General features: G+C 46.4%; 1 protein-coding gene across 4 annotated transcripts; it reads left to right on the forward strand.

The window, feature by feature from the left end:
• The first annotated feature begins 243 nt into the window (after positions 1-243).
• CAMTA1 (calmodulin binding transcription activator 1) lies at positions 244-25,792 on the forward strand. Of its 4 annotated transcripts, none has more exons than XM_042831754.1 (12): positions 244-298; positions 6,010-6,149; positions 6,399-6,595; positions 6,965-7,043; positions 8,013-8,328; positions 8,702-9,225; positions 9,567-9,754; positions 10,157-10,403; positions 10,878-10,949; positions 14,098-14,291; positions 14,486-14,560; positions 24,319-25,792. In XM_042831754.1, the coding sequence occupies exons 2-12, from the start codon at positions 6,024-6,026 to the stop codon at positions 24,545-24,547; spliced, it is 2,247 nt and encodes a 748-aa protein (XP_042687688.1). In that variant the 5' UTR covers positions 244-298; positions 6,010-6,023; the 3' UTR covers positions 24,548-25,792. The 4 variants fall into 4 exon arrangements, with proteins under 4 accessions (XP_042687688.1, XP_042687690.1, XP_042687689.1 ...); XM_042831756.1 differs by having other exon boundaries at positions 24,218-24,404; XM_042831755.1 differs by lacking the exon at positions 24,319-25,792 and adding an exon at positions 20,225-24,294.
• The last annotated feature ends 294 nt before the right edge of the window (positions 25,793-26,086 follow it).

Consider the following 26,086-nt stretch of genomic DNA (forward strand, 5'->3'; position numbering starts at 1 on the left):
CATCCCCGCGCAGCCCGGAGGCGGTGCTCGCCCCGCGCCGCAGCTCTGCCCGCCGCTCCGCTCCGGCTCCCGCCGCCGCCTCCTCCTCCTCCCGCTGCCGGAACATGGCCCTGCGCGCCGCCGGTCCGCGCTCCGCCGCGGGGAGCGCTCTGCTGAGGCTGCGGCGCGCCGGGGAGCTCCGGCTGGCTGCCGGCGTGCCATGAGCCCGGCGGGAGCCGCGGCAGACAGAGCCGGGCCCGTCCTGCCCCGCCGCCGGGCGCGGGCTGCAGCCGCCGCCGATGCCTTTGTAGGCGCCCAGGTCAGTGTACGAGGGCGGGGATCGCCGCTCCGTTCGCGGAAGGCTGCGGGACGCGGCTGCGTTTGCTCGGGGTCGGGTCCGTCGCCGTGCCCTCCTCCCTCTTCGCCGCTCCTTGGGCGCCGTCACGGACAGACGCGGCTCCCGGCCCGACGCTCGCAGGAGCATCGCACGTGCAGAAGCGCGCTGTAATGCCTCCGGCTCGCGGTTTCCCATTTGGGTGGGCATGACGAACGGGATGGCCCAGACTTTCCCGGAGGGGATGCTGTAGGCACATCTGTTCCCAAAATCCTTTGGCAAAGCGGCTCTTAAGGAAGAGCGGGAATTCAGACCATCTGGGCTACTCTCAGTTGAGAAATGGGACAAACGGGATAGATGTCTGCTTCCAAAAGCTCCCGGTGTCGGAGATCTCGGCCTCTTTTCTCTTCCCGGTTCCAGCGGGTCGGTTTGTTTCAGTTCTGCGCACAGCTGCTGCAGCCCGTCTTGGAGGAGGCAGACGCTGCAAGCACCGCGTGCCGCCGTGCCGATGAGCAGCGTGCCGGTAGCTGATGGTCCTTGTGTGCTTCTGTGCACATCCCGTACGGTGTTGGCACCTGTGGGAAAGCACAGCAAATTTCTGAGCAGCTGGGAAGTGCTTTACGGAGGTTATGGACAGAAATGGGCACTTGAGGGGGGAAAGTCAGCCTGACCCCCCCATCTCCTGCTGAGTTGGAATGGCACAACGCAGAGATTCCGTTCCGTTCCAGAGATCCACAGACCTTCACCTGTCTCTTGGGCACAGTGTGAACTGTGTTTTCCTGTACTTGTGGCATTTCTCTCTGCCTGACGGCGATCTCCCTGACAAGCAGGGTTGTCCATATGTTGTACAATATTAAGGAGAAATTTTAAGTGCTTTTGTTTGGTGGTTGAGATCGCTGCCTGTGAGCTCCACCATTAAACAGACCCAGCCAGGATGTTACTGACAGTGATGGCTCCTCAAAAACAAAGCAGGTCAAGCCAATGCTTCGACTGCTTGGTGTTTTTACTGTACAGAGGAACCAAGCAAAATGTTACATGCAAACAACCAATCATTTGTAAAATAGGAAGAGAGCAGTAATGAAGTGCTTTTTGGGTTCTTTACTCGTCCAGTAAAGCAGCATGTAGAGGTGAGAAAAGCAGCTCAGTGCAGATCCCTCAGAGACACAGTGTGAGCCATTGCCCACCAAATGGGGACACTGTTGCCACTCTGTGTAGCCTGAAAAGTGAGAATCCCAGCATGAAATACATTGGGTAATAATTGTCTCTAGGACAGGGCTTGGGTTGGAAGATGGGGATGGACATGTGTGCTGTCACAGGGAGCGCTTCAGTTGTGAATGCCTTCTGCAGCACAAGGTTTGGTTCTTGTTTTACCTGTGTCATTTAGGGTGGGAGCTCCACCCTTTAAGCATCTTATTGCTTGCTGGTGGGATGGCGTGGCTGGGCAGCACTGTGGCTGTGTGGTTTTGGTGGTTCTGTGGGGAGATTGTCCCACCTGGTATCAGCAATCACGTGCATTCGCAGCAGTGACCCCGTAACCTTCACACGTGGGAGAAAAATTGGGAGGTGTTGGAAAGTGCTGTGTTGGCTGCCTTCTAACACAGGGTGCGTATGTGCAGATTCAGACTGATCTCTGCATGGGTCGGGTTCTGGCTGAGCAGCTCCTCCTGCCCCTCTGAGGAGAGTTTTGCTGCACTTCCAAGTTTGTGACCCATGGGGCAGTGCCTCGCTCCTGCGTGAGCACTGAGAGCACTAGGAGTGCAAACTGCCTTTGGCACAATGGAGCAGGCTTCCTGAGTTAATATGTTGTCCAGGATTTACGTGTGGGCCTTCAGAGTTGGGCTTTTATGGTTAAAATTGAAGAATAATAATCTCCAGAGAAGACTGCAATTTCAGGTTGTTTTCTGTAAATTATGAGGTGTTTCAGATACAGAAATGCAGTCGTTTTCATCGACTTTGTTGGAAGCAGCCTTGAAGAACCCACAAATTCCCCTCAGTCTGCAAATTATGTTACATTGGCAAAAGGTATTTGGTTCTGTGTTGCCCCAGGTTTTAAAGAGGTGAGAGTACATGGGATGAGGTTGACCTTGGGCAGCACAGGCATGCACCCATTTTTGCTGCGTTTAGAAGTTTGGTGCTTCCAGTGCAGGGAACCTTACACAGCTCAGATTTCCTGTGTAATGTAAGCAGAGAAAAGCTTGTTTTGGTAACTTGATTTATGTGCAGCTGAGCGTTTGTCTTCAGTGCACAGGTACTTGCCATGAGACCCCCCCGTTGGAGATGAAAGATAAGAACGTAGAAACACTGGTGATGTATTTTCCTTGAGTATTAAGTGCTGGCTGCCCACGGCCCCTGAAGTGAGCCCAAACACAAGGATTTGCATAGCAAAATAAAAAATAATAAAGGATAAATGGTCTTGGACGTCCTCTGTGGTGCTTACAGCCCTTCTGTTAATTATTGCAACGCGAAGCAGTTGTTGGTAAAGGTAAAAACAAATTACTGCTCCTTTCTCCCCCCCCTTTTCATTTGCATTTTCATCCTGTGTTCATTGCTGAGACTTGGCTGATAATGCCTTTCTGGCAATCAGCATGTTGAACCCAGGGTACACAAATGGGCAGTGATGTTTCACGGCAGTTTCCTGGTATCATTGCACACTGCGTTTTCAACTTGCTCATGTCTGTGCAAATACGGCCCAGCAAATCCCAATATGGAGACTGTAGAGGTGATAACATTTAGATTGAAGCTGACAGAGTTGGGGCTTAGAGAATGGTGCTCCCTAAGGGGTTAAAAGGATCCTGAGCAGAAGGAAACGTGTCGGGTCCGATGGTTGCATGGAGCTGTAGCTGCACGCATGCAGGTCCTGGAGCCGGCTGCAGATCAGCAGCGCTGTGAGCAGGTGGGCTGCTTTGAGTCTGCCATGGGAACAGAGGTTCTCTCTGCAGCTCTGTCAGTTTCTCGGCACTGCGGGAGCTGTGCTGACTGTATGCACAGAATTCTGCCACTGCTATCAGCTGCGTCTTTGTTCTGTGCTGAGGTGGTGCATTACGTCACCTGCAAAATGGGCAGCGTTAGAGACTTGCTGTGTATTCTCACCCCGTTTCCATCTTTGCTGCCTGGAGCTTTCTAGTTCAGGCTGGAGAAATAGCAGCAGCCTCTGCCAGCCTTTAGGAGGGCTCCCTTGGCTCTGTGCTGAAGCTCCAGAAGATTTCATTCCCTTCCCTCTTTATTAATAGCAGCATGGTTCTGATCTGCCTTTAGACTGAGCGGTGATTGACAATTAGCCATGGAAAACACCATTGTCCCAGCAAGAGTCCGAGGATTACAGGTTCAAATTCCTGATATCTGTTCTTCAGACTCCTGTTGGGTCCGACAGAGACTCTCTGCTACCCAAAACCTGGCAGTGCTGTCCTAAATGATTCCTGGGAGTGCTGCCCACGTGTCTGAATAGGAATATTAGATGCTGTTTTCAAACAGTTTCCTGAAAAATGTTCCCTTGTTCTTCATTTCTGTCTGGGGACAGTGGGACAGTGACAGTCGTCCCTTCGGTTACTTGGCAGAAGGTGTGAGGAAGCACTTAATGTGAGCAGGAAGGGGGGAGCTTCGTCACTGAGACTGCAGTCCTTTGGGGGAAGCCTGGAAGATGCGCACAGGCCTGGGGTCCCATTTCTGTTCTATGTTTGGAGCTAGTAAAGAGAAATTACATATATATCAATATGTATCTCAGTCTGCACTGCCTACTGTTGTATCTCATGGGAATCATTTTCTGCTGCTGTTTGGGGGCATACAGAACTTCTGTCTGTGTGACGTTGGTGGCTCGGATGCGATGGCTGGGCTGCGTCGCTCCTCCCGGCTGTAATAAAGCACGAGTGCTGGCAGCCCGGGCCGCTGGTGTGGGATGCAGCACGGAGCTGCTGCCCTGCAGATGCAGCTGTGTCCCCACAACGCGAGCTGTGTGTCACAGCCCTCAGCTGAGGGATGGCTCAGTGGCGCCGGGTCGCTGCCGGGCTCTGCAGCGTACGTGCTGTGCATGGCGATGGGAAGGAGGAGGCAGAGGAGCAGACTGCACTGCAGCACACTGCAGCACTGCCTGAACAAAGGCTGGCTGAGCAACACGGCTCCGCTCACTGCTGCGCGCTGCCTGCAGCTGAGAGGTGAGGCTGTCAGAGTGCATCTGCATGACGGCGTTTCCGAAGGGTTTGCAATTCACAGGGCAGCTGAGCTGTTAATCGGGCACTGATAACAAGGCTCCTAACAAGGCAGATGACTGCAGTGGGAAGCGGCATTCTCCTGTGATCCTGGCTCCTGGGCGGCCCGGGTGGGACTGCGGGGTCAGTGATCGAGGTTGGCAGAGACCTCTGGAGGTCATCGAGTCCAACCCACAGCTCAAACCCAGCCACAAAAGTGCTGAATTACCACATATTTGTGTTGGAGCTGAGCTGATGTCTGCTGCCAAGGCATAGCCGGGATGGACGCTTTGTTGTTGTTGTTCTCTAATGGCTGGGAAGTCAGAGCTGACATCTCGCTGACAAATTAGTTAGGTGACGAAGGGAGACTTCGCTTTGTTTCGTTCCTCAGTTAATTGATGCCTGACTCTTGGGCTAAACAGAGGCCATCCGGGTGGATCTGGCAAGTGGGAGTTGTGCTGATGAGCACTTTGGGGAACCTTCATGGAAATTTTTTCTAAGAGTATTGCTGACAGTCTGTCACACTTTAAACTACACTACTGGAACCGTGAAGAAACTTTCTGAGGGGCAGGGACTCTTAGAGCGTGCTGCTAGGGGCTCTGTATGTAAGCAGGTCTCTCAGAGACTTTCTCTTTTAGAGACTTTCTCTTTTAGAACCCAATAAAAACATTTTAATTGTCATGCACAGATTCCTGTTGCTGCTAATGGGCTTTGCTGTGGAGCATTCGAGCTGCACTGACTGGACACAGACACAGAGATATCTGCTGAGATCACAGAGATCTCTACAGCCTCAGTTTAGCAGTGCCCTCATGCAGTGCTGCAACCTCATTCTCCCCACTCCACTGTTCAAGCAATACGAGCCGCATCACAGTGCTGGCTTACAGTGGGAGGTGAAAATAACTAACACATCCTTAAGATTTGTGCAGAGACTGCACGACTCTGCTTTGCAGGAGGTGTTCCTGGTTTATCAGTGCCCATCCCCTGAGATTTCTGGTAATCCTGTACCAGGTGGCTTGGCTGAAGTTGTCCAAGGAAGTCCATCTGTCAGGTCAGGAATGTGGACCTTTTTAACAGCTTCTTATTCTGAGTGCAGAAAGAAGCAAAGCTTTCTTTTTCTTCCAGGTGCCATTATTGCATGGTGATGAGGAGACGGTTGGACTAGATGATCCTGTAGGTCGTTTCCAACCTTGTGATTCTATGATTGCATGGTTTTAGAAGGCAAGCCAAGCTTAATTCAGTACTCCTGTGAGAACAGAGGGGTTGTCTCTAAAACTGAGAGTATTTCTATGTGGTTCTGTTGAGATGCTGCATGAACAATTCCATTTGCTCAGGATTTACTTGCATATTCAAACCTGAAGAGGCAGAATGCTGCAGGGCACTCATGCCTGTGCTCCAAGTGGAGCAGATCTCCTTTGTGATTTTCAGGGCGGTTGGTTGTGGCTCTCCACAGTAGGCTGCCAAAAACTGAACTTCCTTACTATGGAAATGCCCTTATTCTGCCTTTCGTCAACCCAGATAACCAGTTCAGGATGTCGATACTGGAGCGCCTTGAGCAGATGGAGAGGAGAATGGCGGAAATGACGGGCTCCCAGCAGCACAAGCAAGGAGTAGGAGGCGGGAGCAATGGGAGTGGGAATGGAGGAACACAGGTGCAGGTATGGACCCTGCTGTGCCCAGTCACAGTAGCTTTATGGTTTCTTACCAGCATTTGTATGTGACGGGGGTTGGAACGAAGTGTAGTTGTTTCTTTTTAAGCCACAAGGCTTCTTTGTGGATGTCTTTAAGAGCAGTTGGCTTGCACTCGCATTTGCCACTGTCTCATTACTTCTGAAAGGGAAAGTTGCCTGCTCAGGGCAAGCGCAGCTCTGCTCCATGGTTAACATGGGCTGTGTGTGGTGTTTCAGTGCGTTTCTGGGACTGGAACCTTGGGCAGCTGCTTTGAGAGCCGCGTGGTGGTGGTGTGTGAGAAGATGATGAGTCGTGCTTGCTGGGCAAAGTCCAAACACTTGATCCATTCAAAGACTTTCCGAGGAATGACGCTGCTCCACCTAGCTGCTGCCCAGGGCTACGCTACGCTGATCCAGACCCTCATCAAATGGCGGTAAGACGCGGCCTGCTGGGCTCTTGGGTATCAATATAGACATGATGGAAACATACGTAAGCTCTGCTTGCTCCAGATTTCTGCTTGTCCCTTACAAACTGCTCCATGTGTCCCTTACAAACATATCAGCCAAATCCCCAAACTTCTTCCTCTCCCCTTGTCTGGGAGGACCTGTATCTTGTGACAGTGCAGTTACTGGTCGTGTCATACTTAAAGTCTCTATTGGGGGTACCATGGGTAGTAAATGTGTGTCATGGGCACATACGTGGCCACTTCATTGTGGTGTGATGTGCTGGGTAAAGCTGTACATTTAGGAAATTATCCTAACTTGTCTACAGAGCATCATTTGTTCCGTTGTTTCTTCTGCAGCACCAAACACGCAGACAGCATTGATCTGGAGCTGGAAGTTGACCCTTTGAATGTGGATCATTTCTCCTGCACCCCCCTGGTAAGCAGCAGAGACAGAAACTTCTGAAGGTGTCTGAGGACCTTCTGGAGTCCTTTCTGATGTTATTTTTTTGATGTATGTTACACTCTGAAGAGTGCATGTTTCCTGCATGTCCTTGCTGTGTGAATGTTAAGATGTGGTCCTACCATCTTCCTAGAGCTTTGGTGGCAGTCCTGACAGAAAGATCCTGAATGGTTGGGTTGAAAGGGACCTTAAAGCCCCCTCAGTTCCATCCTCATGCCATGGGCTGCTTGCACCCCTCCGTCAGGCTGCCCAGGGCCCATCCATGGCCTCAGGCACCTCCAGGGATGGTGCACCCACACTTGTCTGAGCAGCCTGTGCCATGGTAAAGAACTTCTTCCTAATATCTAATCTAAAATCCTTGTAATTGAGTGGCATGAGGGCAAGGGACAGACAGGTGGTTCTACTTCTGTCTTTTACCCAACCTCTACTCGCCAGTGTCATGCTGGGGTTAAGGCCTTTACATGCCTTCTTTCAAATTTTCCTCTTCTGCTGTAGAGGTTGTAAAGTCATCATGATATCTTGTTTGTGGAATCATGACTAAGAGCTTAAGAAAAACGCCAAAGCAGGTAGAACCAGAAGTGCCAGTTTACAACAGCAGAGAGTTTGATTGTATTGTTCCCAACCTTCAGAGATCTCCGTTTGAGGCCGTTCTTTCTCTGCAGTGATGTTAGTGTGCCTGACACAGCTAAAAATCAAGGCCTCGATGGTGAGAAACTGTCAGCTTCATTTGGTGGATGGAGGTTTCTCACTTAATGGAGAGAACAGCGTGCATCTAATCCTCTGTAGTGACTTTTGTTTGTAGAAGACATCTGTAAAAACCCCTTGGTGGTGATGCATGCTGTGATTTGCTAATCAAATTTCTGTGACCTGAGGATAAGACTCCACTGCATTATTCAGAAGAGAAGGAAATAACAAATCTCACAATGGGTCAATTGTTTTTTTCAGATGTGGGCATGTGCCCTGGGCCACATGGATGCAGCTGTTGTGCTGTATAAGTGGGACCGCCGAGCCATCTCTATTCCTGACTCCCTTGGGAGGCTGCCGCTGGCAATTGCCCGCTCTCGGGGCCACGTGAAGCTGGCAGAATGCTTGGAGCAGCTGCAGCGTGATGAGCAAACTCAGCTTGGACAGAACCCCAGAATTCAGTGCCCCTCGAGCACCGACTCCAGCACAGAAAGCTGGGTGTCCCAGTGGCACAGTGAGCTTATTGCCTCTCAAGAGCCTCAGAAGGGAGTCACTGTGATTTCCAGTACCAACACGGGTAAGAAAAACCCAATGGCACTGTTTGCTGATTATGTGATATGTGAAATCCTAGAGCAAGGAGCTCACCTGGGTGGCTGATACCACCAGTAGCCCTGCTGTCCATGCTTAATTATTTTTTGTGGGCTCTCTATTATGCGCTCCGTGCTCTTTTGTAAATACTGAAAAAAGGAGTGAATGTCTGCCTTAGGAAGATGTGTGCATCTGAAGAATATTTGGGATAATATCCTCCTTGGGTGTTGATTCCTTTGCATACACTGTTGGGTGTTGCAGAGCACAGCATAAACTTCTGTCTGCTGCTCTGCAGCAGAAGTTGTTTCTGTGGCAATTACCTGTTGCATACTTCACTTGACCATTGATCTGTTTGTTTTCAGAGCTGAGACGACCAAGATCAGAACCTTCCAGTTACTACAGTAGTGAGACTCAGAAAGATTACCCTGCACCCAAAAAACATAAGCTGAGCCCTGAATATTTTCAAGCCCGGCAAGAGAAGCTGCTTTCCACTGCACTGAGCCTGGAACAGCCAAGTGTCAGGAAGCAGAACTCCAGCTCCAAGCAGTCCACCACTGAGACAATCAGCCCCAGTGAAGGGATAAGGGACTATGGCCGGGAGCTCTCCCAGCACATCCCAGAAGCAGCTGGATACCGGGGTTCTGGCAGCCAAGCGGGCATCAAATGGAACCCAAAAGACATTTATATTGGTGTGTCTGCAGTGCAGTTGGTGGGGAGCCAGAAGAGCGCTGCGCTGGGGAAGGACGCTGTGGGCCATCGGCTACGCCAGCGAGAGCAGATGAATGTGCTGATGTTGGCTGACAGGGAGTTGGTGGATGCAGAGCTCTTGTCCTATAGGGACAGTGTAGGGGATGAGGACTGCTTACGCCACATGGATGACTTGCAGGTAAACAGCCGTAGCACTGCGGTGGTGGTGAGGTCAGTGTGTAGTTTCTCCTGTTGTCAGAGGGTGTCCTTCCACCCCACACACAAAAGTTGATGGGTAGCGGCTGGGTGCAAACCTCTCACCAGACCTCTCAAGTTCCCCACACAGTGAGAAAATGGTCTGGGGAGTGTGAAACCCTGCAGTGCCTCGTCAGAAGGGACAAAAGTGAGTGAGCTTTGGTTAAGGATTTCTCTCCGGTGCCGAGCGGCGCGTCTTTTCTCTGAGGCACAAAGCTGGGTTGTCACATACAAACACAAGGCTTTTGTTACCAGGCAGCAAAAGTTTGCTCTCCTCTCCCCCAGGTGAACATGATGACACTTGCAGAGCACATTATTGAAGCTACGCCTGACAGGATCAAGCGGGAGAATTTTGTGCCAATGGAGTCACCGCAGGTGGAGAGAGCAGAGAGTGCTGCCATGAGCACCACGATGAGCTGGCTGGCCAGTTACCTTGCTGATGTCGATCATCTGCCGAGTGCTGCACAGATAAGGTCAGTGTGAGTTGGGGCGCTGGGCTTTTTAGGTGGGCTCTGTGCTGGGCAGCTGCAGATGCTGTTTCTCAGTGGCACTTAATGCAGGTGCTTCCAGCCAGGCGTGCACTCATGCACAGATGTATCATTGCCAGCACAGCTGCACATTCATGGAAGAATGGAAGTGTGTGCAGGAGAGAAGTGTAGCACAATCTCAATAATGCCACAAGGGCTGACTCCTGACTTCTTTTCCCAAAGCCATGCAGTGCAATACAGGCAGGCTTAGAAATGCAGGATGTTGGTTGCAGAGGCAAAGGGGTGCTTGAGTTTCTCCCTTAAACTCACAAATATTGAATTCCTTGTCTGTGATGCCAGTCCAGCTGCTTTGCAAGCAATAACTCCTCCTGTGATTTGGTATTTCAGAAATCTGTATAGTGAACCCTTGACCCCTTCTTCAAACACCAGCTTGAGCCCTGCAGGCTCACCCGTCAGTGAAATAGCTTTTGAGAAACCCAGCCTTCCTTCGGCAGCAGACTGGTCTGAATTTCTGAGTGCATCCACCAGCGAGAAGGTAGAAAATGAGTTTGCACAGTTAACTCTGTCTGATCATGAGCAGAGAGAGCTCTATGAAGCTGCCAAACTCGTCCAGACAGTCTTCAGGAAATATAAGGTATGTGGCCAGAACATAAAATGTCTTCCTTATCAGATGTGAGAGTACAGTTTGTTGCAGAATAAAATGTGGGTAATATCCACCCCAGGGTCAAACAAAAATTTGTTTCTGTCGTAATGTTTTCAGTGCTGCTAGCATCCACTCGTTGGTGTTTGCGTAGCATCTGCTGTACCAGGGAGAGTAGCCCATGCTGTAGCATGTGTTCTGTGCTGGCACAACACTCGAAAATGTCCTCCAAGTACAAGCTCTGGTGAGCTGCATGCTCAGCCCAGGGATCAATTATGAGGGTTTTCTCTCTTACATGAATTGGATGTAGAGGTGTCTCTGGAAAATGTGTAGATGTGGATCAGACCATGTAACAGTAGCAGGAGGGATTTGGAAGTTGGTGCCCTGCAAACTGCTGTGAGCTGCTGTTAAAAACCACTGTCCTGTTTTGGTGCAGTCTGATGATTGCTGCTTTGCTTTTTCACGCAGGGTCGTCCACTCCGGGAACAGCAAGAGGTGGCTGCTGCTGTCATTCAGCGTTGCTACCGAAAATACAAACAGGTAATCAAGGAAGTCAGATTTTCTGAGCCAAACAAGTGCCACAAACACAGCCTTCTGTAGTGGGAATTTCTCCTGTATGCATTTTACCCTGCTCAGGCAGAATTAAAAAGGGAAGAAAATGTGTATCCTGAATCTTAATTCAGAGGATTCTTCCTTGAAAGGATTTGGCTTTGCTGTGAGACAGAGGGCAGTAACATATCCTGTATTGGCCAACATGCATGCCTGGTGAGACTGTTCTCTAACTAGTTGCTTGCCAAATTTCATTGTGAAATTGAAGTTGGTTTTGCCTTGGATGAGGGTGAAGATGAAAAATGAGGTTGTTTTATTTTGCACATCCTAAACTTCTAAGCTATAGCAAGTCCTGTGCTAAAGCTCATTGCTGCTTGTTCCAGGACTGAGACTGTTCTCCAGTCTCTGGTTGGAGACAAGTTTTTAGGCTGAGTTCTCAACCCCAGAACAAGAAGTTTGTTTTGGTTTGGCTTGGGTTTTTGGTGGATGCTGCAGCCCACCTTGTGCAGTTGCTGTGCCTTCGACTCGAGCTGTCTGCTCCACACAGGCATGTGGTGTAAGATGAAAGGCAAGATGCTGAACTCTTTTCCAACCTTCAAAAACATTTATTTGAGAAGCATTTCTGGTGCCCAATGACTGCGTTGTGCTGTACATTCAAACTGTCCCGTGTCGGTCCTGGAGTGATGCTTCCTGTAAACAGGAAACCGAATTCCTTTCAAAAGCTGCTTGGCAAACTGTTCTGTCTGGGATCCTGGAATTTCCTGGAATCGCATCTTTTTGAAAGAAGATGGGTTAATTTTTTTTTAATATATATATATTTTTTCCAGTTCTTTACTTGTAGAACTAACATTAACTGTGTATTTTCTGTTTCTCCCTAAGCTTACTTGGATAGCCTTGAAGGTAATACAAACACTGTTTTGGGAACCGTTCCCGTTGGGTGAAAAGCTTTCACATTCAGTATAAAGCAGGAGAGCTGGCATTCAGTGAAATGTTTTCACAGTATCTGTGGCAGATAAATCACTGACAAACCAAACCTCTCCAGAAGGGGATGCAGGGGCTGCTGTGCCACAGCATGTCAGCGTAGAAGGACACTGGAAAAAGCAAATCTCCTGCTTCTACAGAAGCTCATATACGCAGTGATGGGCTGAGGTGCAGGCAGTGTTTTGGAGTTTGTTTCCAGAAGAGGAGCTTTCCTTTGCTGCTGCTCATTAGCTGTCACTGTGATCCTTGCCTTGGCATTCAGGGAGTGTAGGGGAGCGCCTGTCCCAACCATGCAGCCACTGCTCTCTGTGCTCTGCCTGCTGCCCAGAAGGCTTTGACTGTTGGCATTTAGGATCACTGTGCCATGGATTCCTTAGACCACCATCTCCTGTGTGGTGCTGCACATGCTGGAGGCACAGCCACTCTTACTTTGGTCGCTGCCAGTAATTTTCTGCTGTAAAGACAGATTTTCCAGCTACACAGCGTCTTGCTGTAAGCATTCTGAAATCAGCTGAGCTTTTTCTAAAGCTCACCAGGATGCAAGGCGTGCTTTTCCTGGAGGGAATGCATCCCCAGTTGATTCTCCATTCTCAGCTTCCTCTGGCCTCTGTTGGGGTGAGGCAGAGGTTGGGTCATTTCTCCATCTTTCCTCTTCTCAGGGAGGGAAAAGAGGAGGAGAGGCAGTTGTGGGCAGGCCAGAGACTCAGGAGCAGAGCAGGTAACGCCATCCAAGTGTGAATGCTGCTGGGCTCTGCATGCAGAGGCTGTGATTTTCTCTTTCACATGCCATACTCTGCTGCTTTGTCACTGCATTACTGAGATCAGCGCAGGCCTATGAGGACATTGGAACAGTCGTAGCTCACATCACCATTTCAGACTTAAACCCTTCTATTCAGGGGTTTGTAACTCAGCCACAGAAGTGCCCTTTGGGCTAAAAATTGGAAGAAAAAACATGGCCAACCTGCGAGCAGACTTATATAAAATAGCTCATTTAAAACTGCAGTCTGCTCTATTTAATTACAAACGTATAAAAGCAGGAGAAGGAAAAAAAGAAAAGAAATAATGACAAAATATAAGTGCACCTAATGACTGCTTCAATTCCAAAAAGTGAAATTTGGTAAATGGTGGTCTGTGATAGTACTGGAGAGATTTCTTGGTTCTTGTGGGATCATGTTGGGATTTTTTTATTCGTTTGCTTTTTTATTTTTGCTTTCCCACTGGACACATAAAGTCCTCTACAATATCTTCAGGCGTTGCCCCGTACAGGGCTGCGTCTGTGTCCCATCTGCCCAATAAAGTGAGCAGACGTCAGAGCTGCTAAAATGAACTTCCTGGAACAGCAGGAAGTCACCAAGTTGTGAATGTGATAAAGCTTTCCAAGTAACCTCTGTCTTAGTGTCAGCTCAGAGGTGTGAGAGCAACTTCTTTGTACTATTTTGCATCTCTATCATTCTTATAAAAGATGGCTGTTAAACAATAGGTGTGGTGTTGTTTGATCTCTGCTGAGCAGCCTCCTACTTGCTTGTTTTAAAGGGGAAAGGGCGTACCATACAGATTGGCTTTTAAAGGGTTCCTGCTTCACTGGGAAGTGTGTGGAGAGAAGCAACACTGCGGTGCTGCAGAGGGTTTCCAATGCGAGTGGCTGCTTGTAGAGGTTTCCAGGTTCAGTCAGTGCTGGTAACAGACTTCAAACACAATTAGTTTTGTCTGTGCCATAGGCTCGGTCTTAGACTTGCTAAATTACTGTGGTTTTTGGTTTAAGTGAGAGTGGAATGTTACTCTATTTGAGATGTTTGGACAGAAATGGAAACGTGAGCAATCCAGACGTTTGCAGCACTCTGTGATGGCATGGACAAAGCTGATTTAATTTGGTTCTTCAAAATGTTGTCCTGGGACAGTGAAATACACCTGTGAACAGCAAATAAGGTTCTGAAAGTAACTCCTTTGAAAGATATGATTTAGTGAGAGCTTTAAGAAGGTTCTGCACGTATTTCACAGCTCTCATCGGCTGTTGCCTTTTTTCTCAGAGTCCCAACCAGTCAGTAGGTGCTCATTTGTTTTCCACTGTGTCTCAGTGGTACGAGAGCCTTTTGCTGTAGGAATTTGCTTCTCACTGGGGCTTTTGGAGTGCCTCAGCCTCTCTTTGTTTCTCTCCTAGTATGCACTTTATAAAAAGATGACGCAAGCTGCCATTCTTATCCAGAGCAAATTCCGAAGCTATTATGAGCAGAAGAAATTCCAGCAGAGCCGACGGGCCGCGATGCTGATCCAGCAGTACTACCGCAGCTACAAAGAATGTGGGAAGAGGAGGCAGAACCGTCGGACGGCCACCATTGTGCAGCAGAAACTCAGGTGAGCTGCCAGGCTGTTAGAAACCACCAGGATACGTGTGTGTCATTGCTTAGATCAGAGCTGCACTGTAATGGACGTAGGTGGTGGGATAAGTACCATGTTTTGTAGGATAATTATTCTTGCATTTAGTGCTAGTCCCCCCTTTTTTGTTTGTGCTTCAAAGTTGGGTTTTTTTTGTGTGTGTGTATGTTTAGAAGCAGTCTGCTTACCAAGAAGCAGGACCAAGCTGCTCGCAAGATTATGCGGTTTTTACGACGCTGCCGCCACAGGTATGACATCACCCTCTGGTCAATGCCCTTCAGCAGAGCAATGTGATGTATTCATGTGTGTCAGCAGTGAGTGCAGTGTAAAGGGGAGCAGAATCGATTATATTCAGATCTTTTATGGAATAACACAGCACAGCTGCTTTCAAGATGAACTGGCAGAAAGGAAATCTCTAACTTAGGAATGCTGCAGAAAGGCAGTCATCACACTGGGCTGTACTGCTGCTATGGTAGAGCACCCAAGGCTGTGCTGGACAGACTCAGGTGGAAGTTTGAGCAAAGGAAGGCACAAGATTCTTAAAGTTGGACTTGAGGAAGCTTGAGGGGGGGAAAAAAAGAAGGATATCCTTTGAAGGATAGCAGCAATGCATGAGTGCTGCACTGACCTGTGCACTACACAGAGCATTTGTGGTATGTGCTAAAGAGCAAAATGCGATGTCTGGAATACACCAGAAACCATCAGTGAGGTCACTCTCATCAAATACAGCTTCTTTATAGTAGACAAGTGGAATGTGCCGACAGAGCAGTAGACAAGTTAGTTCAGCCACTCCACACAGACCTCAGCAGCTTGGAGTACAGGTAGATATGACAGTGACTCCTCTGTGCCACTGTGGGAACCTCAGTGCACTTGCCCACACACTTCCTTGTGCCTCACACTACTGCACCTGCCGTGTGCAGGTGTCTGTTCTGATTTCCTGATTAAAAGGCACCAAATAGCCTAGGCTGCAAACTGTAAATTGCCTGGACAGAAGTAAATTCAGGTTTTTCTGACTCTACTCTCCATTCTCACCACATGTGCATTTCATCCTCTAACAGCAGGTCAGACAGTTGGCAAAGAAGCACAGATGGCTTCTCGTTGTCAGTGGGGTGTGTGGAAGGGACTGGAAGGTTTGGTTGTGTTCATTAGGCAGGTTGGTCCCACTGAGGTGGACAAAGACTTGGAACTTCCTTCCGCTTGAGGTCCAGACAGTCTGTGGAGAAGCCACCTGTGTTGTCATCTGTGGAGACTGCAGTGCACTCACATTGTTAGATCTCTAGCTGTCAGTTAACCTTGACTCTTCAGGAGTGCCCATAGTTCCAGCAGTTTTTCTTGCCTTCAGTTCATCTTGTTCCACGTTCTCAGCATTTCCTATTCCCTTTGCAGTGCAAGACTTACTCATTAGCATCACTACTTACTCATTTGCATCACTGAAGTTTGCAGGCAAATCCTTCCTTTTTGCCTATGTTCTGATCTTTCCTTTGAGCAGCAAAAGCCTCTCTTTTCCTTCTGAAATGAAAACAGTCACCTTCGTGATCAGATACTTTCTCCAAGCAATCACAAGCGTTTTGGTCTGAACCCACCCTTGTTCCCCAGTCAGACAGTATTCCTGATGATTGCAAACAAACAATGGGTGCTCTGTGCCTGGAGCTCTTTTCATAATGGATGAGTAGATGTTGCTGAAAATAAGAAGGATGTAAGTTTGGGTTTTTGGCTTTAGAGAGGATATTGGAGCTCTAATGGCTGAGTGTTAGCACACGGCATAGGGACAAAAGTGATCATTCATCATCACCAGTCATTCTAATAATCAGACGCATCTTTTCCATTTAACATTGAAAAAAATAGTTGTCCATCTCCTGTTATATTGACAAAAGTCTGGTGAAGGATACGCATCAGCCGTAACGTGGTACCAACATGACTCATCACTGAACCGTTGTTTGTAGAGAATGAAAAATAGAACTTTCCTGACCTCACAGCAGATCTTTGCCCATCCACGTTCCTTGCTCAGCTGACTTAACTTCCAAACTTTGCTGTGACAGCTGCTGTGGGTTGGCCTGTCTCCTGTCCTGTGTCAGACAGCCAAAGGTTTCGTATTTAATTGTTTGGGAAAGACTCCACCTATTCAGTGACCTCTGACTAACTTAGATCTGTAAGGAAAACAGAGAGTTCTGGAGTAGGTTTGGGTTAGCTGAACAGAATCCGTGTATGGTCCATACAATCAGCTTTCACCAGGAAGATAATGTACTATTTCATATTCATTCTCTGAATTGTATGAAAATTTACCTCTTCTTGGAAGTATCTACACCATTACTACTGTGATTATGATCTGCAGTATCTTCTGTGGAGTAGTGTTTGGATTGGAAGAAGGGAAGGCAGGATGCAGCTGGAAATACCATGGGGATGACAGTATTGGGTTTATTTTATTTAGATCCTACCCTAGAACACCTAAACACAGGACTGCTCTTCCCTGGTGAAGAGAAGAAGTCTGTTAGGTAGGAGGTGGGAAGGGTTCTTTCTCTCCAGGCAAGCAGAAGTGTTATCTCCTTCTCTCTGAAGTGAAACTCTTGGTAAGGTATGGTTATTGCCATGTGTGTGCTAATAGCTCTTTGGTATTGTTTTGCAATCTGAAGCCCACTGGTGGACCATAGGCTGTACAAAAGGGTGAGTGTAGCTGCCTGCTAGCCAGTTCCTCTCTTCCATTTTAAATATTTTTGCTTTCTGCTTGCTTGCATGGGGCTGCAGCCAAGATACGCCAGTAAGTTTCACCTCCATTAATTATATAAACAGAATCCTGTATAAACTAACCCTACTGCAATGACTAACACTGCTGCTTTTATAACAGGACAGAGCTCCGCAGTAGATGTTACCAATGCATGAGTGTGTGAAAAAGGACATGTGTATTCATCATGGGCATGCTTAGGTGCTGGTGTTGATGGGATATTTTACAGTATCCAAAGTAACTATTAGTAGATCTTGGAACTTGACTGGGTCTGCACTTACACACCCTCACTGTGTAACGATGCCCTTTGTCATGAGCAATGCGATGGTGTTCAGGTTATAAGCTGCTGTGCAGGTGCAGCTTACACTAGATGGGTATTTGATTCTGCCTGAGCCAAAGTGAAGTAGAAGAGCTCTTTACATCCTAAGATGGCTAAGCACCAATACTTGTCTCCCAGAAGTTGCTTGTGGTAAGTTACATGCCTGGTTGATTACTTTGACAGGGCCAGATCTTTGACAACTGCTTCTCTAAGCTGTTACTGTCAGTCCATGCTGTGGGAAAGTTAAACGATGAATAAAAATTGCTGTAACTCTTATAATCAGTGCTGCGTAAGCTTCTGTTGGATGTGTTGTTCTCTGTGTGGACAGTCTGCTCTCCTGTGTGCTGGACCACGCATGGCAGGCTGCTTTGCTGCTCAGCAGAAGGGTGAGCACACACTGAAGCTTTCCAGCCCTGCAGCTGCCTGATGTGCTTTGGCTAGCAGGTGGCTCCCAGTCAGAGAGCAGATGCTGCTGCAATTGCAAGATGTGCTGAAGCTGATCTATGTTGCAGTCAGGGCAGTGGTACAGGAGACAGCGAGGAGGAGTGTATGTGTGAAACCTTGGAGCACGAATGTTGGAAGCTTGCTTGTTCCATGAGTGGTTGTTGGACAATAATGAATTTTCTGTCGATACAAATCAAGGCTACTTAGTGCATTTCAGCCTTTTGTAGCATGTGTGCATGGGAAGGAGAGCAGCAGCACAGCTGCTGTGTAGCACTGGGTGCTCCAAGGGAGACTGAGTGCCACGGCAGCGTTGGAAGTTTCAGTAAAAGCCATCAAAATCTTTGAACGAATTATGGAATTAAAAAGGCTTTGAGCTCGTGATGAGAAAAATACTAAGCAAAACCCAACTGCTAGGTGTGGTGTAGCTGTCTGCCCTTAGCTTTATTACTGCTGCCTGCAGGGACAGATTCAGTGCTGGTAGCTTTTCCAAGGGAAGGACCGTAATCGCATTCTTCATATAAAGTGCTGTAGGAGTAAGCATTGATATCCATGCTGGAGTGTGTCCCATCTCCTCATTCCCGTCTGACGGTGAGGTGAGGGGCTCATGGGAATATTGTTTTGCTGGTGTTAAAAATCATACAAGAACGCATTGCAGAAGGAGACATTTATGTACATTTATGGTGTTGGTAACGTCCTCCCTCTCCTGGTAGCTCAGTGTTTTATTTTTGAGGCACTGATTTGTCATTCTACATTTATATTATATATTATATTATATATAATATTATATATATTATACATTGTTACAGCCAATGGTGCAGCCATTTGGATTTGCATCTAAAGCCCATCACCAAAGAAGCACAGATCAGGAAAAGAATGTCAGTCATGCAAAATTAGCGTGTTCCATGGTGAGGAATGGGCAGTATGTGAGGGAGGAGGCTGTGACAACCTTAGCATGTCTCAGCAAAAACTGTTCTGGGTGCATGGGTGATGCTTTCCTTACTTAAGAGCATTTGGCTTTGCCTTCGTATGATCTTTTTATTTAGCTTAAGTGAGCTTTCTTTCACTGCTTGGAAAAGGTTAACCATAAAATACCTATCAAATATCTCTTGTGAAGTATATCAGCTGCTGTTCTGCCAAAAAAACTCCGTTAGGGCAAATAATTCTTTGCTGCCTTGAGTTTGTATAGCAGTGTATGTCCATCTGCTGTCTCTGCACGCACACATGGAAAGCTTTTTGGGCTCTCTGACGTGCAGAGGCTGACATGTCCCCCCTCCTGAAGGAATGTTGCATACAGAGTGCAGGTATTCTGTACACTGACGCTGCTCGTGCAGTCTGCATATGCAGATAAACAGTCGCAGTATTTGCATCTGTGTTTCAGTTTGAGATAAATATTTTTCATTAATTTTCCTGGATTTATTTGGGTTACATTACATGAGGATCAGAGAAATGAGACAGGGAGAGATTTGTTTTTGTCCAACTGAAGTGAGGCTAAATCTAGTGTAGAAGTTAAGGAGCTTTATAGACAAAAGGGGTCCAGTGATTATTGCCTTGAAGTCATAGCTTTCATCTCAGGGAACGCAGTGTCAGCTGGCCTGGGGCAGTCATCCTCTGCAGCTCCCTGTGAAGGAGACCTTTGTTGGTAGGTGTAGGACATGATCACGGGTGTCTGCCTGAGCTGTGCCTTCTCCTCTGGGCTGGGATCAGCAGCAGATCCTGAGGTCTCTTCATGCTGGCTGCTCTCTTTGTGCCTCCGGTAAAACTTCTGTCCCCTCTGGGACAGAACAGGCACAGCTGCTGCCACCTGTGATGAGCAGAAAATATTCATTGGTGGCCTCTTTCGTTTAGAAGTAGATTCTCCTTCCTTCTGCCTCGTCTCTTATTATTTCGTTAAGTGCTGCTCTCCAGTTTGGGGAGCGTGCACACAGTGCCTGAATTCAGTTCCTCTGGTAAGTATAACTTTATTTTGTACCTGAGAAAACAACGATTGCTGTGTTTTGTTGTTCTCTGCATAACCTTCCCTTTCTCGGCATTTCAGTGACAAACCTTTTCCTACTCCACTACAACCAGGATTTCTAGTTTATTTTAATTTATTCTTTTACTATATGCAATTGCATTTAAGTACCTGATTTCTTCTTAATCATATTGAGAATGGTGGAACGTTACAAGGGATTGAAAAGTCCCACTTGTTCAAGTTTAGGAGGAAATATATTGGGATATGCAGCACTGTGAGAGACGTTTCCAAAGTAATTTCTTCTTTCATTTCCCTATTGCAGGGGCTGAATGTGTTTGGAGCTCAAATGTGTGTGTTAAATTGCAGACCGCGTGCTCTGGGGTGTCATTCTTATTGGGCCTTTCTGTCTTTTTTGTCTTGCAACCCAAATGAGATATCTGGAGAAAGGCAAGAGCTCCCTTTTCTTAAATGTCCCACAGGCTATTTCAGCTCTCAGAGCAACAGGTAACTTGCCGGAAAAGACTTCCCTGGCTCCTGCACCCTGTGCGTTACACCGATCTTCAGCATTGCCAGAACTTACTGCTGTAAAACTCACAGATTCATTAAACATTTCCCTGGCTGGGCATTATGGAGTCAGTTTGATGAAGCAGCTTTGTGTTACGCTTTACCCATGAAGCCATTGTTTGCTGTAATTCTTTGTAAGTAGGCCTAATTCATCTGCTGACGCACTCCCATATGAGACTCGGGAGGGCACGTGGGGAGAGAAGCTGCTGCTCGCTTCTGGGGCTGCTTTCCACATTGCTTCAGCACGTAATGATGCAACGTCCTTGTGGTGCCCGAGGAAGTCCCACTGCTCAGAGGGCAGAGGCTTGGTCTGACAGAGCTGTGTGGAGTGGGACATAGCTCTCCAGTGTTGAGCTCAGAGGTGAAATCATCTTCTTGTCCCCTCTCGTGTGTCAGCGCCATGGCTGTGATTCGGACCCCTTAGCAGTCACCCTCTCTATTGCACGTGCTTTTTTCTGTCCATCTGCTCTTCAGCGATTGCTGAGGGAATGACTTTGTACTTCAGAGATGCTTACATCTAGAGAAAGTTTGTTTGAGGAGGTTTTTGCTGACTGCTTCCTCACTGCAAAAACGAAAGTGCAGTCCTTGTAATTCTGTGCATGGTTCTAGTGGCTATTGAAGTGAGGTGGTACTTCTTGTTGGGGACAGCCGCAGCCCGGTGCCCTTTCTGGTGTGCTCTGGCTTGCACTTGAACTCACCACCAGTCCTCGTGCAACAGGAGGTGCTTTAGAAGAGATCCAAACTGGTGCCTATGAACGTCTGCTGAGATCTGTATGCCATCTGTCAGCACGTGGCCTGCTGGTATGATGTGCTCTCAGCTCTCTCACTTTCCTGTTATTAAAACAAACACAAAGTTTCACAATTAGTCTGCCAAACAAGGCTGAAATGTCTTCTCTGAGAACATTCTTCTTTTCTGCAGTAGTCTGCACTGTTCTGTAAAATCTATTAGTGTGCTTTCCCTTGGAGTACTTTATTAATGCTTGTAACTCCAAGTCCTACACTTTGGCCTTGTTCCTTTATCTGAATTTTGAGAGTACAGATACAGGAGGCAAGGTAGATTGCCTTCCAACATGCAGGCAGTGCTATGCTGCTCACTTAAAAGCTGTCCTAACAGCACTTCATCAGTGTATTTTTATTTTTAAGGGTCCTGCCTTGTCCAGAGCTATTTCCCCTGTCAAGTTTTAACTGCACTTGAAAATGCAGGAGGTTTATTATGCAGAGGATTAACAAAGAGGAGATGCTAACCCCAGGCTCATGTTGACACTTGATACTGCAGTAACAAAATCAAAGCGAAGATCTGAGTAAAGAACTACTTTAAGTTCCACTCTCGCTGTGCTATGCTGCAGTTTCTCAGCAGAGCAGCACTGCCTCAAACCTGCAGCCAGAAGAGGGGAGAGCAACTCAGGGCATCCCTGGATCTTACTCCGCAGAGTGAGGAGGAGGGAACACCAGCCACAGGCTGCAGGTCTTCCTGCATGCTGCTGGTGCAGTGGGGAAATAAAGGACTCCTGGTACCTATCTGCACTCCCATTAGAGCCCAATTCTGTTTACTGCACACAGAGGTTAGTTTAATTAAAAACAGATGTAGTAGCTTAATAAGTTGGGATGGTCATCATCCTGAAGTTTATAAATGCGGTGGAATTCATAGATTCTTTCAAGCCATTTTATACTGGGCTGCATCTGTCAGTGGTGGTACACGTGACAAATTTTCAAAGGCTGTAACTGCACGGTAGGGAAATTCAATACTAGTATGTGAGTGGGTTTTTAAGCAATAATTATTGCACTTGCAGAATTTTTATCAGCCTGAAAATCTGTAAATCAACGTAAAACACATTTAACCAAGGAAAGCGTTGTATGTTTCTCAACAGATCTGTGCTAGTGCAAATGTTGAGTGTAATGGTAACTTGTAATACAGTAACTAGTAATATAGTATAGCTATAATAACTCGCCTTGGCATGTATGTTCCAGTTAAATAGATCCAGTAGGTCTGCACCAGTACAGATATTGCATGCTGTAGGTTAAAGTTTGCAGCAAAGCATGTCTTGCATTCTTCCTGCAAAAATGCTTTGTTAGCGTAGACTTTGCATGTTGAAGTGCTAAAGTGAGGTGTAGCATGTCTCAATGAAAGAGCCACTAGCTTAAATAATGTGCATGTTCTCAGTAAGAGATCTACAATAACTGCTTAATTTTACATTGCAGTACTGAAGTGCAACAGAAAACACTTGGAAGTTGCACTGCTAACCATGCATTAATAGATGGTATCTTGAACAGATGTATAGTTAATCTAAACCTTAACAATGGACTACTGCCCAGAGGCAGGTGTTTTTCTAGTACAGCAATTACCTTGATGCAATTTCTGTTTCTAAGTGGTGCAGCAAAAGAAACATTACAGATTTCAAAGGAGAGGCTGCTTTTCTATTATAAGAAAACTAAATATACTGAAGATGGTCAAATTGTCTTGGTGAACGTTTTCAGTTCACTGCACCAACTCTCATATGTTTACTGTAGTTGAAAGGATGATGTGGACTTACCAGCAGGTAACACCATAACACATCACAGCCCCCTGGAGGCAAGCAGGGCCTTGCTGTCTTCTGTGCAGTGCTGAAGCCCTCGCCCAGAGCTCTGATGTCTGCAGGGTCTTTTAGATGCCAGCTTGTGCAGAGCCACAATTTCCCTGTAGAAAACATCACTGTGAAACTAGGAGGAACTGAGGCTCAGCACAGCACTGCCCAAGTAGGCAGTCAGAGCACATGGTGCTGCTTGCTGCCTTGCCCTTTCTTCTGCTGGGAAATCAGAGCAGTTCTTGGCATCTCAGAGAGCTGTACTGAGGCTTCCTCTCTGCCAGACGTGGGTTTCAGGAGTGGCAGGGCCTCTTGAAGGTAGATCTGCAGGCTCTGAGAATGGCGCACACATCTGGACTGACAGAACCCTCTGTCTTTCCAGGCATGATATTCTCAAGCAGCGTGAGATAACCAGCAAAGGTCTGACCTTGCTTATATCAGTGTGATTTGTTCATGGGCTCCTATTTCCTCAAGTTTCACAAGCTGAGTGTCTGTGAGTGCTGGAGCTGTCGGTGAGCTCAGAGTTAAAGCAGCCAGCTCCTCCTGACTGCTGTCGTATATACAGAAAGATAAATAAAACAGTGACACGAAGGTCAGTTCACACCCTGAGCAAGCTGGTAGAAGAGCCAGAAGATAACATATGAGTGGAAGTCTGCTTAAAGAGGCTACAAACGGACATTTCTGCAGCTTAGCTCTCCTGATACCTCTTAGTGTCTAATTTATATTTACTTAGCCTTCACTAAATTTGTTTGCTTTTAATTGGATTCTGTTACATGGATTTGCAGCCCCAATGTGATTCTGTATACCGTACCTTTGTTACCTGTGCTTTCAAGTTGTAACTGGAGTAATTGGGCACATACACGCCCAGCTAAATCACCTTAATTTAAGCTGTCTTCTGCTCCCTTAGGGGTGGGCGTCCCCTTGCAGGGCAGGAGGAAAGGCAGAGGAAGCAGGCAGGGCACAGGGTGGCTCCAAGGAAGGGAGCTGTGAGCTGCAGAAGCTGAGCAGCCTGCCCAGCTCTGCCACACCGCCTTCAGGTACAGGGGCTGCCAGTTTGGTTGGGCTCCTTTGCTGACATGCATACCACAGCAATGCTGGAATGAGAGCACGTTAGCTCAGTAGCTGGAAATTAGGTTATATGTCCAAATGTGTTTTGTCTCAGATTTCTGCTGTCCCACTCTTGCGCTTCCAACTGTTTATGGTGTCAGCAGCATACGGCCCTGCTGCCATTGCTCTGAGAGTTGTCTCTTTTGTACTGGAAGATAGAGGGAGGAATGGCTTTGATTTTTTCTGTATTGAAGGCTTTTTGGATTAGAAGTGTTATATAGCTCCTCTTTGTTTTTTCAGAGTGAAAGAATTGAAAAAGGCCAAGGAACTTGAAGATAAGCAGCAGCATCCCGTAGCAATGTGACATTGCTTCTCAGACTGTTTTCATTTTCTGTTTTTAGCAGAGACATGCAACAACAACAAAAATACCCACTGCAGTTCTGGAAATACCATCTGCAGGATTTTAACAGTAATGTTTTGGTCATTGCATTTGCACTTTCATGGACAACATTTAATTTGTTCAGCAAGACATCTTGGAACTCAATCTTCTGTTGGATCATAGGAATAAAAAAAAGACACCAGGAAGAATTTGTGAGTTGCTTCATTCTCCAAGAAGGAAGAAGCGATTAATTATCCTTTTCATATAGGGCTGTATTGAACAACATGTGGAACTGTACAAATATTATACCAAAAATATTGTTCAGAAAAGGTGGGAATGCACAAGCAACACAAGAATGGTGTTCCTGCACTTGTCGGTCATCTCCAAGAAACTGAAGCTTTGAGAGTCTCAGTGGAGGGGCTTAGATCAGTACGTCTTTATTGGGTCCATGCATCCTCATTTCCTTTGCACATCTGTCCTTTGTGTTTTATTTAAATCTCTACAGCACACTTAATGCAACTTTTTAAATCTGCAGGTTTTTAATACATCCCGTGGGAACTTTGAGAAGGGGTTGGCATGTGAGATAAACGGGTAACGTGCAAGAAGCAGAGAGAGCAACTTAAGCAAGTTTTAAAAAGTTTCTTTTTGGTATTTTTACTCTAGAACCTGCAAAAACGTATCAGTTGCCATGTATTTTCTCTCACATTCAGCACTTTATTTTCTAGCCTTACTTTCATGTACTGTTATTTTAATTAAGTTCTTACAATAATTTGCAAGACATGTAGCTTTTTGTCGTAACTGTCAAACCTCTTGTCGTTTTGCAGAGTCACGTACATTTGTTGCCTGGACATTTTATGCCACCTAAAGAGCAGAGTGGTGCTGCATTCTGGCCAGTAAATTTCTTTTTTTGGCTCTTTCATCAAATCTGGGCAGTTTCTGTATATATAGAAGGTAGAAATGGAAAATGAGAAAAAAAATATTTGAAAGGGAATATATTGATTAATTACTAAATATTTTATTCATAAAGGGTCAATAACTTGGCAAGATAAAATTATTATTTGTATAGTTTTGTCTGAATGAACGAGAAGAGTGTGGATGTATTGTTTGTACATATTGTATATATTAAAACAAAGAGATATGTGCATGAACTCAAGAAAAAGAAATGAACAAAAGCAAAGCATTAGTGGCTATGGTCTGTAAAATGAAACAAAAACTTTATTTCACTATAAGAAACTTTATTTTAAATGTTCTTTAGAAGAACATTTTTGCTAAAGCATGACTAAATGGCAAAAAAGAGCTACTGTATTTAGACTTAGGAAAAAAGGCAGAGCAACATTACTTTAAAAAAAAAAAAAAAGAAAGAAAAAAAAAAAAGGATATGTTTACATTTGATTTTGGCTACCAGGAGTTCGGTTTGGTTGAATTTCCGTTATTTATTCCTTCCTTCTTTTTGCCCCCCCGTCTTTTTTTTCCTTTTTATTTATTTATTTTTTTTTGCCAATGGTGCCAAGTAATGTGAATGCTAATATTGCTTCAGAAACTTACGTTACTTTTGCAAAGCAGATAATCATAAAAGTACAGAAATGTATCTAGCTTAACACCATACACTCACTCCAATAAAGAACACTTAGAATGAATATAAAATGAAGAAAAAAAAAAAAAGAAATAGTATGAAAGTAGAAAATATCTTTCACATTTTCATATCTCCTGCTGGAAGTCAGAAAATGTAATAAAAATTGCACAAAAAATTAAAAAAAAAAACTAAGTAAAACGAAAAAAAAAAAGATGCA

Source organism: Centrocercus urophasianus, unplaced genomic scaffold (genome assembly GCF_019232065.1).
Source record: "Centrocercus urophasianus isolate 14NV4802_14NV808 unplaced genomic scaffold, USGS_Curo_1.0 seq_36, whole genome shotgun sequence".
NCBI lineage: Eukaryota > Metazoa > Chordata > Aves > Galliformes > Phasianidae > Centrocercus > Centrocercus urophasianus.